This window comes from Xenopus tropicalis, chromosome 7, assembly GCF_000004195.4.
Source record: "Xenopus tropicalis strain Nigerian chromosome 7, UCB_Xtro_10.0, whole genome shotgun sequence".
Classification (NCBI taxonomy): Eukaryota; Metazoa; Chordata; class Amphibia; order Anura; family Pipidae; genus Xenopus; species Xenopus tropicalis.
Genome location: NC_030683.2, coordinates 131,280,965 through 131,293,500, shown reverse-complemented (window position 1 = coordinate 131,293,500; position 12,536 = coordinate 131,280,965). Strand labels below are relative to the sequence as shown.

At 50.3% G+C, this 12,536-nt stretch overlaps 1 protein-coding gene across 4 annotated transcripts; it reads right to left on the bottom strand.

Moving 5' to 3' along the window:
- Positions 1 to 1,861: 1,861 nt before the first annotated feature.
- On the bottom strand, positions 1,862 to 12,536 carry rcc2 (regulator of chromosome condensation 2). Of its 4 annotated transcripts, none has more exons than XM_031905644.1 (13): positions 12,404 to 12,536; positions 9,361 to 9,634; positions 8,082 to 8,175; positions 6,833 to 6,976; positions 6,586 to 6,717; positions 6,337 to 6,425; positions 6,113 to 6,227; positions 5,508 to 5,674; positions 4,939 to 5,119; positions 4,748 to 4,853; positions 4,556 to 4,628; positions 3,427 to 3,504; positions 1,862 to 3,335 (listed from the first exon to the last, which is right to left on the bottom strand). In XM_031905644.1, the coding sequence occupies exons 2-13, from the start codon at positions 9,616 to 9,618 to the stop codon at positions 3,231 to 3,233; spliced, it is 1,542 nt and encodes a 513-aa protein (XP_031761504.1). In that variant the 5' UTR covers positions 9,619 to 9,634; positions 12,404 to 12,536; the 3' UTR covers positions 1,862 to 3,230. The 4 variants fall into 4 exon arrangements, with proteins under 4 accessions (XP_031761504.1, XP_031761503.1, XP_031761501.1 ...); XM_031905643.1 differs by having other exon boundaries at positions 9,361 to 9,631; XM_031905641.1 differs by lacking the exon at positions 12,404 to 12,536 and adding an exon at positions 12,118 to 12,274.

Genomic DNA, 12,536 nt, shown 5'->3' with positions numbered 1-12,536 from the left:
CTGTAACATTTGGTTTCTTTTTTTATTCAAGAGCGTGTGCTTATTTATATACCTGTAACGTGCTGCCATCTAGTGGCCATACACAGACTGAACACCTGCACCATTGGTTCCCACTCCCCAATACCCATTCATCCCTCATTCTCACTGGGTTTATAGTTATGTGTAACTGTCACTGTGTCTGTCCCTTTCCCTTCCCTGCACTGCTGGTTCTGACTCCTGATACAACTCCCCAATACCCATTCATCCCTCATTCTCACTGGGTTTATAGTTATGTGTAACTGTCACTGTGTCTGTCCCTTTCCCTTCTCTGCACTGCTGGTTCTGACTCCTGATACAACTCCCCAATATCCATTCATCCCTCATTCTCACTGGGTTTATAGTTATGTGTAACTGTCACTGTGTCTGTCCCTTTCCCTTCCCTGCACTGCTGGTTCTGACTCCTGATACAACTCCCCAATATCCATTCATCCCTCATTCTCACTGGGTTTATAGTTATGTGTAACTGTCACTGTGTCTGTCCTTTTCCCTTCCCTGCACTGCTGGTTCTGACTCCTGATACAACTCCCCAATATCCATTCATCCCTCATTCTCACTGGGTTTATAGTTATGTGTAACTGTCACTGTCTGTCCCTTTCCCTTCCCTGCACTGCTGGTTCTGACTCCTGATACAACTCCCCAATATCCATTCATTCCTCATTCTCACTGGGTTCAGATAGCTAGAATCTCAGCCATAAAGCAGGAGAGGACTGCTGCTTACAATGGGGGGATCAGATAGGATCTGTGCCACTGTGACAGAATGCTCTGTTATACAGATAGCTAGAATCTCAGCCATAAAGCAGGGCAGGGCTGCTGCTTACAATGGGGGGATAGGATCTGTGCCACTGTGACAGAATGCTCTGTTATACAGATAGCTAGAATCTCAGCCATAAAGCAGGGCAGGACTGCTGCTTACAATGGGGGGGATCAGATAGGATCTGTGCCACTGTGACAGAATGCTCTGTTATACAGATAGCTAGAATCTCAGCCATAAAGCAGGGCAGGACTGCTGCTTACAATGGGGGGGATCAGATAGGATCTGTGCCACTGTGACAGAATGCTCTGTTATACAGATAGCTAGAATCTCAGCCATAAAGCAGGGCAGGACTGCTGCTTACAATGGGGGGATCAGATAGGATCTGTGCCACTGTGACAGAATGCTCTGTTATACAGATAGCTAGAATCTCAGCCATAAAGCAGGGCAGGACTGCTGCTTACAATGGGGGGATCAGATAGGATCTGTGCCACTGTGACAGAATGCTCTGTTATACAGATAGCTAGAATCTCAGCCATAAAGCAGGGCAGGACTGCTGCTTACAATGGGGGGGGGATAGGATCTGTGCCACTGTGACAGAATGCTCTGTTATACAGATAGCTAGAATCTCAGCCATAAAGCAGGGCAGGACTGCTGCTTACAATGGGGGGGGATCAGATAGGATCTGTGCCACTGTGACAGAATGCTCTGTTATACAGATAGCTAGAATCTCAGCCATAAAGCAGGGCAGGACTGCTGCTTACAATGGGGGGATCAGATAGGATCTGTGCCACTGTGACAGAATGCTCTGTTATACAGATAGCTAGAATCTCAGCCATAAAGCAGGGCAGGACTGCTGCTTACAATGGGGGGGGATCAGATAGGATCTGTGCCACTGTGACAGAATGCTCTGTTATACAGATAGCTAGAATCTCAGCCATAAAGCAGGGCAGGACTGCTGCTTTGTGATTACATCTAACTTACTACTCAAGTGTAATAAACCCCATTTCCCTGTATTTTGCTTTAGCAAAAACGAGTTATTTTTATACAAAAACCCACAGAAAAATAAAAATACACAAAGACGTCTTTTATTTAAACAGTGAACTCGAGAAATATAAAACTCAAAACCGAAAGATACAACAGTAACCCATTAACCCTGTAACCTCTGATGAAAAGGATTCCAAGTCCCCCCCGTGGGAAGACAGAGCTGCGGCAACTCAGAACCCCCAGAAAAAACCATTGGGGCCATAGCGCTCAAGTCCGAGGGCAAATAAAGCGCTCCCTATATACAGTAATACTAACCACTAGGGGGCAGACACCCTCGGTTCTAAATGGGGGGGGGGGGGGAGGGTACAAAAAAAATAACCCACTATACAAAAATAGAACAATGGCTTTCCCATAACCTAAACTGGATCTACAGGTGGGAGGGTTAAGGCAATGACATCACTTGCCTAGACACGCCCCTCTCACATATAATTAGCCAATGGGTTCACCTCCGCTAATTAATCTCAATGCGGTAACAGAGGATTTTTATTAATTACTCAACAAGTTAACGACCTGGGGGGGGGGGGGGGGGAGGATTACACTTCCACTTAAAAATATACAACAAAAATGCTGGAAACTTTCACCTGGAATCCTGATCCCCAATAAGGAATGCAATAGAGTAAGGATTTGCTTCTCTACAGTAGTAGCCCAGGGGCCGGCTAACCGGGTCAGAGGGTTTGGGCACGGTCATGCCTTTCTACAAAGAGATGAATTTCTTACATTGAAACAAACTAACATAGAACGAAGCTTTGTAACAGCTCGGGAGCAGGGGGGGGGCGGTGGCTAACCGGGCGCAACGGGGGTCAGTGTGTGCGCAGACAGGGGGTAAAGGCACCGTAAGTGCGGCACGGCTGGGGCAGGGGGACCGGGCACACTGCAAGGGCTCATTCGCAAGGCACCTGTTCCGAACAACTGAAATCAAATATAAATGTGTCGCTGCACAGTTTCTGGGGGGGGGGGGGGGGATAGTCGGCAAGATCAGGCAATGAGCCCCTTCCCAGACCTACCTGCCTCCCAACAGGACGACTTCCATAGGGGACACAATGCAGCCGGGGAGAGACATAGCAAAAGATTAATAGTGCATTGTGGGTTAAGGTACCAGTCTAGCTCCGCCCCCTTGAGACAATTGGCTGTCTTCTGTTCCCACCCAAACTTAAATTTTAACCCCATCGGACTCCGCTGTCCAGAAATAAGAGCAAATGGAGGAGGAATGTATAAGAAAAAAGTCCTGGTACCCATAGAGAGATACAGCTGCCTTAATGGTTTAGTGCTGGAGAGGCCTATGGGGCGGGCAGCACTAAGTGGGCAATGTAGGGGGGGGGGGGGAGGAGTGGTTGGAATATTGCATTTTCGGCATCTTGGCCCCGCCCTCTTGGGGTAGGGGGGCTGCTCAGCATCACAGAGTGCGGGGGTTGTACTCCGGAAGTTTCTTCAGCTTCTCTTTATCCTGCTCCGTTTCATCCCGCGCCACCACCAGAGTATGCGAGTAGCCCATGCAGACCTGCCGAGATATGGTACGAGCCCAGTCAGGCCAAGGGGGGACACACAAGGGACCCCCGACCCCCCAAATACTGCCCGAAAGGCATGCTCACCTGGTCCGAGTAGATGCCATCCAGCGTTTTTACTTCCTGAGCTGTGGTTGACGATTTGGCCTTGTTGTCCCCGTAACCCTGAGGGGGAAAAAGGAAAAGCCAATGAAAATCCAGATATTCAAAAATAAACAGAGGGTTAAAGGGGAACTAAACCCTGCGGCACAGCGCGGCTCAACCAAACGTTACTCAGCTGTTGCCGGACTACAAATCCCAGAATAATGTAACATATAATGAAGGGTGAGGCATGCTGGGAGCTGTAGTCCAGCAACATCAGGGCTGTATTCTTAAAGCAATATTGCCCAATAAAACTGCATTAAAATGCAAGAAATCCCCCAATGAGAATCCCAGCTGATGTGAGTAAATCCGGCTCCCTGTTCTCTGTTCCTGCAATTGGAGTTGGGAGCAATAAGCACAGTTTCCCAGCACTGAACAAGTCTGTCCCTTTATCCCCATGTCTGATTCCTGTGCCATATAATGAGGGGAAAATGCCATCATTATCTCTATATGTAAGGTACCAGCAAGGGGCCTGACACAGGGAATCAGCATTCTCATTGGTCACTTCTCTTGCACTTACAGTCACATTGTTGCTCAGTAGAATTCTCATTGGGGAATTTCCTTGCATCTAGAATTACGACTATAGCAACACTAGGGGGCGCAGTGGGGCAGTGTTATGGTTGGGTTTATATCCCCTTTAAAGGGCAAGTTCTGCTGACGCTGCAAAGGTATTGCATTTCACATCAACACCACCTTCCGCTGTCAGGACCAAACCCCATTCCCCTCACTATAGGAAAAGCTAATTCCATTGCCATCATCACCCCAAGATTTGCACCCCTTTTTGGCATTCTGATGACAGATACGGTGCATACTTAGCTACAATGCAGTGCATGCAGCAGCCCTTAGGCCGACTTCCCTTGTTGAGCAAGTGAGTAATGCACCAATAATGTTCAGACTGTTTGGATCAAGCCCCTCCCTCCCCAGCAGAACACTGGGAAAAAAGTGCCTCATCCCAAAAACTTGACAATTAATTGAACAAAGGGCAGATAAGGCTGATATTGCACAGACGCACCATTAATGATAGCGCCCCCCCACAATAAGATGGAGGCATTTGTACCAATAAGCACCTACTCACCAGTTCTCCAAATGTGGGCGAGGGTCCCCAACTTATTGTGCTCTCATCCGCTGCCAAAATGATACTGCTCTTCCTGCAAGAGACGCGCCACAGCCACATTAGCAGGATGGTATCTCCCCAGTAGCCCCCCCAAGCCCATTGCCCCCCCCCCAAGCCTGTGCCCCTAAGTGCCACACAGATGCCAATACTCACCCACACGCCAGGTTCCGTACTTTCCAGCCACAGAGATCCTGCACAGTTTTCGGGTACATGGTGGAATCACGTGAAGTGTTCGTTGCGCCCCAGAAAAACAATCCCCCTGGAAACAGGAAAGTATTTGTAAACATTGTCTGCTTAATGGGATAAAATTGTCGATACAGATGGCGAATCGCTAATGCACTCACCCATCTCGCTGACGGCGAAAGAACACGTGGCTCCGGCGTAGATCTGAGAGGCGCCACGGCCCGGGAAGTCAAACAGTTTAACCAGTCTGGGCACCATCTCGTCTCTCTGTTCTGAATGTCCCAGCCTGCCGTACCCCCCGAACCCCCAGGAGAAGACGCGCTTCTGGGAATCCAGTACCAACTGGCAAATGAAAAGTTACAGAACCAGTCAACCTCTTTGGACTACATGGGGGGGGGGGGGGGGGGTGCAAGTGAGCAAATAACCAGTTTCTATCCATGGCTGTTCAATAGCGGCTATTAAAGAGGAGCCCCGCCTATCAAAGTGCCTTTACGGAAGGTCAGGTCACATCAAGGGAGTTTGGCCATGACCAGTAATGCAGCACCCGCTAGTGAATGCTACAGTAGATAGGGACACATTGGGGCGACCCTCACAGGCACAGGGCGCCACTACTGGGGCGACCCTCACAGGCACAGATACACACATACATACATATTCTCTCACGTCACACAAAGGTCTATGGGAAAGTGAATACAGGGCAGGATAAGAGCCTCTGAGACTATAATCTCACCGAGTGATTGATGCCACAGGCAATGTCCCGCACAACCACGTTGGGAACTGGCAGAACCTGTCCATCCTTGGTTTTCTCTATAAATATGGCGATTCTGCGGGCGATCAGCTCACAGTCGTACTCTATGCGCTGGGCTCGGGCTATGTACTTGCCATCGGAGTTGTGGCCTAAAGTAAGGAAACAAGAAAGATTCAGGACAATGCAAACAAGTCTCCAGTTGAAGTAATTACAGTAACCTTCAGTCACACTTTACTGCTATGCTGCAAGTTGGAGTGATATCCCCCCCCTCACCCCCAGCAGCCGATCAGCAGGTCAATGGGAAGGGAGCAAGATAGCAGCTCCCAGTAGGTATCAGAATAGCACTCAATAGTAAGAAATCCAAGTCCGGCTTGGGACTCCTCCAGTTACATGGGAGTAGGAGAAACAATAGGTTAGCTGAAAGCAGTTCTAATGTGTAGCGCTGGCTGAAAGCTCAGACTCAGGCACAAGGCACTGAGATGGCGCCTACACACCAATATTACAGCTACAAATACATTTATTGGTTCAAGAATAAAATGTTAAATGGCAGAGGGAATTATATGCTGTGTAACAGTGTCAGTTCATACCTAGCTGGCCATACTCGGGGCAGCCAAAGGAATACAGATTCCCCTTGCAGTCCATGATCATGCTGAATTCAGCCCCACAGGCCACCTTGGTGATGGGTTGCCCATTATAAAGGATCTAGACATAGAATATATAATGAGATTAATGAGACACAGAACGATCCATACAAAATGGCTATCTGCCTCAGCAATACAGATTAGACACAGGGAAGAGAGGCATACGGTACCTGTGCAGGGCTTGGCACAGCATCAGTCTTGTTCCCCAGCCCCAGCTGACCCATTTTGTTTTCTCCAAAAGCATAGACGGATCCATTTTCTGGGGAAAGGAAAAGGGTGGAGTTATTATAAAGCACAAACATACTCTATGGCGCTGTACAAGGAATGGGTGTATACAGTGAGCATACAGAAACCCCTAATAACCGACACAAGAGACAGGCACGGCTGGGGCTATGAGTGATGGCTGCTGTAAGTCATACCTGTCAGTGCAAGGGTGTGGTTCCGCCCACATGCCCCATGCACAAACACTTCCCCCTTCAGGCTCTCGATCAGTTTAGGGACATCGATTCGCTTTACATCCCCGTGCCCAAGTTGTCCCTTGTCATTACGCCCTGAAAAATAAAAGCCATTAGCCACAAAGTATTTTTCCTCACTGTAACAGCCACTGGCCCAAGGCTTTTGGGCTCCCAGAACCTCTCTCTAAACAGCAGACATTGCCCTACTCACCCCAACTCCACAGTTTCCCCTCCACAGTGATGAGCAAGCTGTGAGCTGCGCAGGGACCAGCGGCCACAGTCCGTACTTGCACCCCAGTCAGACAGCCATATCGGTGGGGCCCCCACAGGTTTTGGCCCAAATTACGATAGGCAGCTGAATAAAGGAAAGAAAATATTGAAATTCCATTACCACGAGAGTTACAAAGGGACTATACCAGTCTGAGCATTTGCTTAAAGGGGAACTTCACCCAAACAACTTCATAAAAAAAAAAATTCATTTTTTCTATGCAACTTTCCAAAATGTTTACGGCTTTAAAAGTTATGTGTAAATGTAATTGGTATTGAAAGCAGCATTTTCTGAACTCCTGGTTGTTACTTTATAAACAATGTTGCAAAGCTCAGTCTCCTCCAGCGAGTCAGGTCTGTCAGGCTGCTCCCTTGTGTTACATTGTTTCAGTCTGAGCCCCCAAGGCAGGGAATAGGAAAGGCCAAACACTCCTAATAGCAATTATAAATACAAATAACCATAAAAACTACTGCACATTTAATAAATGTAGATTGCAAAGTTGCTTAGAATTTTCAAGAATAAAAAATTATATTTTGGGTTGACTTGTCCTTTAAGCTTTTTGAAAAGTAAACAGTTTCAAGCAACCTTGCAATATACATCAGCTAAAAAATATGCAGCCTTTTCATGATGTTTAATGTAATAATATGGTTTGGGACAGTTCCCTAAGACCCCTCTGTTCCCCTGCTGATTTGGCTGACTACTACTACTGTTGTCTGTCCTGAGCCTGCATCCACCCAATCCCACAATTCCCTGCTGCACACATGATGTCAATAAGGAAAGGAACATCACAGTGCAATGCATTGTGGGTTATGTAGTTCCAGGATTTCAAAGGATGCTGAATTTAGAACTACTGTTTTGCAGCTGGATTTCAGCATATAAAAATGGTATTTATTCACACTTTTGACTGGGCAGCCGGAGTTCCCCTTTAATATCTATTTTCTTGCATGAATCACACATGCACTTGCTACCATTTAAAGCCACAAATAAAGGGAACAACGTGCAGCTATTTACAGAACAGGAAGAGTGACCGTATCCTGCCTTCTGGGGGGCTTCACCCAGCCAGCGTAAATTGAACAAAAATTAGACATTAGCCTCAGGATAATGAACCCCTCGGTAAACAACAGAGATGGATTATCCAGGAATGCTTTCCCTGGGGGTTATTAGGACACGGTGTGGCTTCACAGACCCTTACCTTGTTGCTTAGGCACTTCTTTACGCCCAATGAGGTCCCAGTTGGTGGCACCAAAGATCAGAAGTTGACCTTTAGCTTTGGAGCCTTCAAGTTTCTGCAAAATACAGAAATGTTTCATTAAGTTAAATAAACTCAATAGATATAAATTCCTATAAGAAAGTATTTTTAGTACGGGTGAAGACACACAGAGCTACAAGTAGCAGCTACTTGATGTGGCTACTAAAACAGACAGTGCTGATCATTTACTGATCATTGTCTCTACATGTGTTTTAGCAGAGGCAATTTTCAGTATTGTCTATGGCAGGGGATTTTCTGGAGTTCAGTAGCCTTAAAAAATTAGCTGCTACTAGTAGCCCAGTGTGTTTTCACCCTAAGGAACACACCAATAATTTACCATTTCTGTAAGTCAAGATAACCTGGCTAAGGGCCGGGGAACACAGATAATCAAGACGGTCCGGACGTGTATCAGATCATTATTACAGAACCTTACATAATCATTGTGCTCTCCTGTATAATGTTTATTACATTATTAGTAACAAAATACAGCTCCTAAATACTGGAAAATGGGATTGCCACTAATAGAGAGAGGCAGGGACATGGTTCAACCCTGCGGAGGTAGGACCCTCAGTACGTGACTGCACTAAGGTCTGGCTGAATTACAGATGAATGGGGCAGACTTGCATCGAACTGCATGAAAAGGCGACTGGAAAGCGAGTCTGCAGGGTGAATAAGGGCTTATGGGGGGGGGGGGGGGGGGGTTTAAGTCTCCTTTGTATTCTCTGCTCTGCCTCTGTAACAAAGAAGGGCACTCATGCTGGTACTTTCCCATTATCTGCCATGTGTGTGTGTGTGGGGGGGGGGGGGTCGGACACCATTTTATCCCTCTGTGACCCCTCATAATAACAATACTGCTCATTACAGCAGGTAACACTCTAAAAAGGGTACAAACAGTACAATAAATCACTATAGAAGTGTAATAGTGAAAGACTCCCCTAAATGATGAACCATCTACATCACAAATTGGCATGGGGTGGTAAGGGGGTGCTGGGGCTTATTAATCATAATATAAATATGGGTGCTTTCCCCTATGTACAAGTGATGTTATACTGGGAATGCCCACACTCAGTACCCTAGGGCCCCCCCAATACACTTACAGTGCCCCCTAAAGTTTGACCCCACAGGCAGAGCTGTAGTTCAGCTGAACACTAAACTAGGTTATTGTGACTCCTTATCATAACAATATAAAAGCCCCCCAATAAAGAGGAGGGGGCCCCCTTACTATCTTCTCCTTGCTGTGCTCCGGTTCGGTGACAATGACGGCGGTGGGGGCTTTGGCTGCTCCCTTGGCGGGGCCCCGCTTGTTGTTGTTGCCCTGGAATCCCCCGTCGGAGCCCGGGCTCCCGTCCAGATCGTCGTCGTCGCTGCTGAACTCCTGGCGGGATCGCTTCTTGGCCGAGGCCGCGGCTTTCTTCCTGCTCCCGGGCCGCGCTGCCCCATTCCCCGGGCCGGAGCCCTCCGTCACCTTCTTCCGCGGCATCGTCCGTAAGGGTCTGCTGAACACAACGGGACACGGTGAGACACAGGGAACCCCCCGGGGCCACACAAGCGCAAACTGGGGGGCCCCATTCCTATAGCCCCCTAATGCACTTCCGTATCCCCCCAGGCAATAGTAACGTCTCTCAGCCGCCCCCATACTGTTCCCCGGCAACATAGGGGTCCCCAAGAGCCCCCTTCCCCACCACAGGGACTGGCCCTTTGCAATGAGTGGGTCCCAGTCCCCCTGTACCCCTGCGGGAGGGCCCCCCAGCAATGTAAGGGTCCCAGTACCCCTGTGGGAGGGCCCCCCAGCAATGTAAGGGTCTCAGCCCCCCAGCAATGTAAGGGTCTCAGCCCCCCAGCAATGTAAGGGTCTCAGCCCCCCAGCAATGTAAGGGTCTCAGCCCCCCAGCAATGTAAGGGTCTCAGCCCCCCAGCAATGTAAGGGTCCCAGTACCCCTGTGGGAGGGCCCCCCAGCAATGTAAGGGTCCCAGTACCCCTGCGGGAGGGCCCCCCAGCAATGTAAGGGTCCCAGTACCCCTGTGGGAGGGCCCCCCAGCAATGTAAGGGTCTCAGCCCCCCAGCAATGTAGTTACATCCCGTAACTACTGCGGCTTTACTCCCCCATTGCCCCCATCCTCACCAAAGCCCTTTAAAGCGATACCCCAAGTTCCTTCCAAACCAGCCCCCCCAGCCCCTCAACTGTACAGAACTTACTCCTTCCCGTTTCACTTTTTAAAGCCCCCCCAATGTACCCCTGCCCCGCTCCCTATAGAATGTAAAGCCCCCCCAATGTACCCCTGCCCCGCTCCCTATAGAATGTAAAGCCCCCCAATGTACCCCTGCCCCGCTCCCTATAGAATGTAAAGCCCCCCCAATGTACCCCTGCCCCGCTCCCTATAGAATGTAAAGCCCCCCCAATGTACCCCTGCCCCGCTCCCTATAGAATGTAAGCCCCCCCCAATGTACCCCTGCCCCGCTCCCTATAGAATGTAAAGCCCCCCCAATGTACCTCTGCCCCGCTCCCTATAGAATGTAAAGCCCCCCAATGTACCCCTGCCCCGCTCCCTATAGAATGTAAAGCCCCCCAATGTACCCCTGCCCCGCTCCCTATAGAATGTAAAGCCCCCCCCCAATGTACCCCTGCCCGCTCCCTATAGAATGTAAAGCCCCCCAATGTACCCCTGCCCTGCTCCCTATAGAATGTAAAGCCCCCCCAATGTACCCCTGCCCCGCTCCCTATAGAATGTAAAGCCCCCCCAATGTACCCCTGCCCCGCTCCCTATAGAATGTAAAAGCCCCCCCAATGTACCCCCTGCCCCCGCTCCTATAGAATGTAAAGCCCCCCAATGTACCCCCTGCCCGCTCCCTATAGAATGTAAAGCCCCCCCAATGTACCCCTGCCCTGCTCCCTATAGACATGTAAAGCCCCCCCAATGTACCCCCTGCCCCGCTCCCTATAGAATGTAAAGCCCCCCCAATGTACCCTGCCCTGCTCCCTATAGAATGTAAAGCCCCCCAATGTACCCCCTGCCCCGCTCCTATACCAATGTAAAGCCCCCCAATTACCCCTGCCCCGCTCCCTATAGAATGTAAAGCCCCCCCCAATGTACCCCCTGCCCGCTCCCTATAGAATGTAAAGCCCCCCCAATGTACCCCTGCCCCGCTCCCTATAGAATGTAAAGCCCCCCCAATGTACCCCTGCCCCGCTCCCTATAGAATGTAAAGCCCCCAATGTACCCCTGCCCCGCTCCCTATAGAATGTAAAGCCCCCCAATGTACCCCTGCCCCGCTCCCTATACAATGTAAAGCCCCCCAATGTACCCCTGCCCCGCTCCCTATAGAATGTAAAGCCCCCCAATGTACCCCTGCCCGCTCCCTATAGAATGTAAGCCCCCAATGTCCCTGCCCGCTCTATAGAATGTAAAGCCCCCAATGTACCCTGCCCGCTCCCTATAGAATGTAAAGCCCCCCAATGTACCCCTGCCCCGCTCCCTATAGAATGTAAAGCCCCCCCAATGTACCCCTGCCCGCTCCCTATAGAATGTAAAGCCCCCCAATGTACCCCTGCCCCCGCTCCTATAGAATGTAAAGCCCCCCAATGTACCCCTGCCCCGCTCCCTATAGAATGTAAAGCCCCCCAATGTACCCCTGCCCCGCCCTATAGATGTAAAGCCCCCCAATGTACCCCTGCCCCGCTCCCTATAGAATGTAAAGCCCCCAATGTACCCCTGCCCCCGCTCCCTATAGAATGTAAAGCCCCCCCCAATGTACCCCTGCCCCGCTCCCTATAGAATGTAAAGCCCCCCCAATGTACCCCTGCCCGCTCCCCTATAGAATGTAAAGCCCCCCAATGTACCCCTGCCCCGCTCCCTATAGAATGTAAAGCCCCCCAATGTACCCCTGCCCCGCTCCCTATACAATGTAAAGCCCCACGGTACGGGTGCCAGTAAGTCCCGGCCCTGCGGAGGCACAGTTACCCCCAGCCGGGGTAGTTACCTGCTCCCAGGCTACGGCAGGCAGGCGCTACAGAGTGTCCCTTGGGGCCCCAAGGCCGGAGTTGGGAGCGGAGCCGGCGGCCGGAGCTGCTGCCTGTTTAATTGATTGGGAACAATAGGATCTGTGTCTCCTCCGGCACCACGTGGTTCCGCCTTCCCTTTAGCCCCCCCTCCCCCTTTAAATCCATCACGTCTTCAAATGACTTTTAATTCCCCCCCCTCCTGTCCCGTCCCCCCCCCCTGCACCTCGGCACCCATGCTTGGGGGCAGTTACCGGGGGCAGTTACCTGGGGCAGATAGAAAAAGCTCCGGCTGGATCCGAATGACTGTGTGTCTGGGGCCCTCCTCCCTCTGGCACACTAACAGCCACCAGGAGCCGGCACAGAGCGATACAAACACTAACACATGGACGGGCACCAG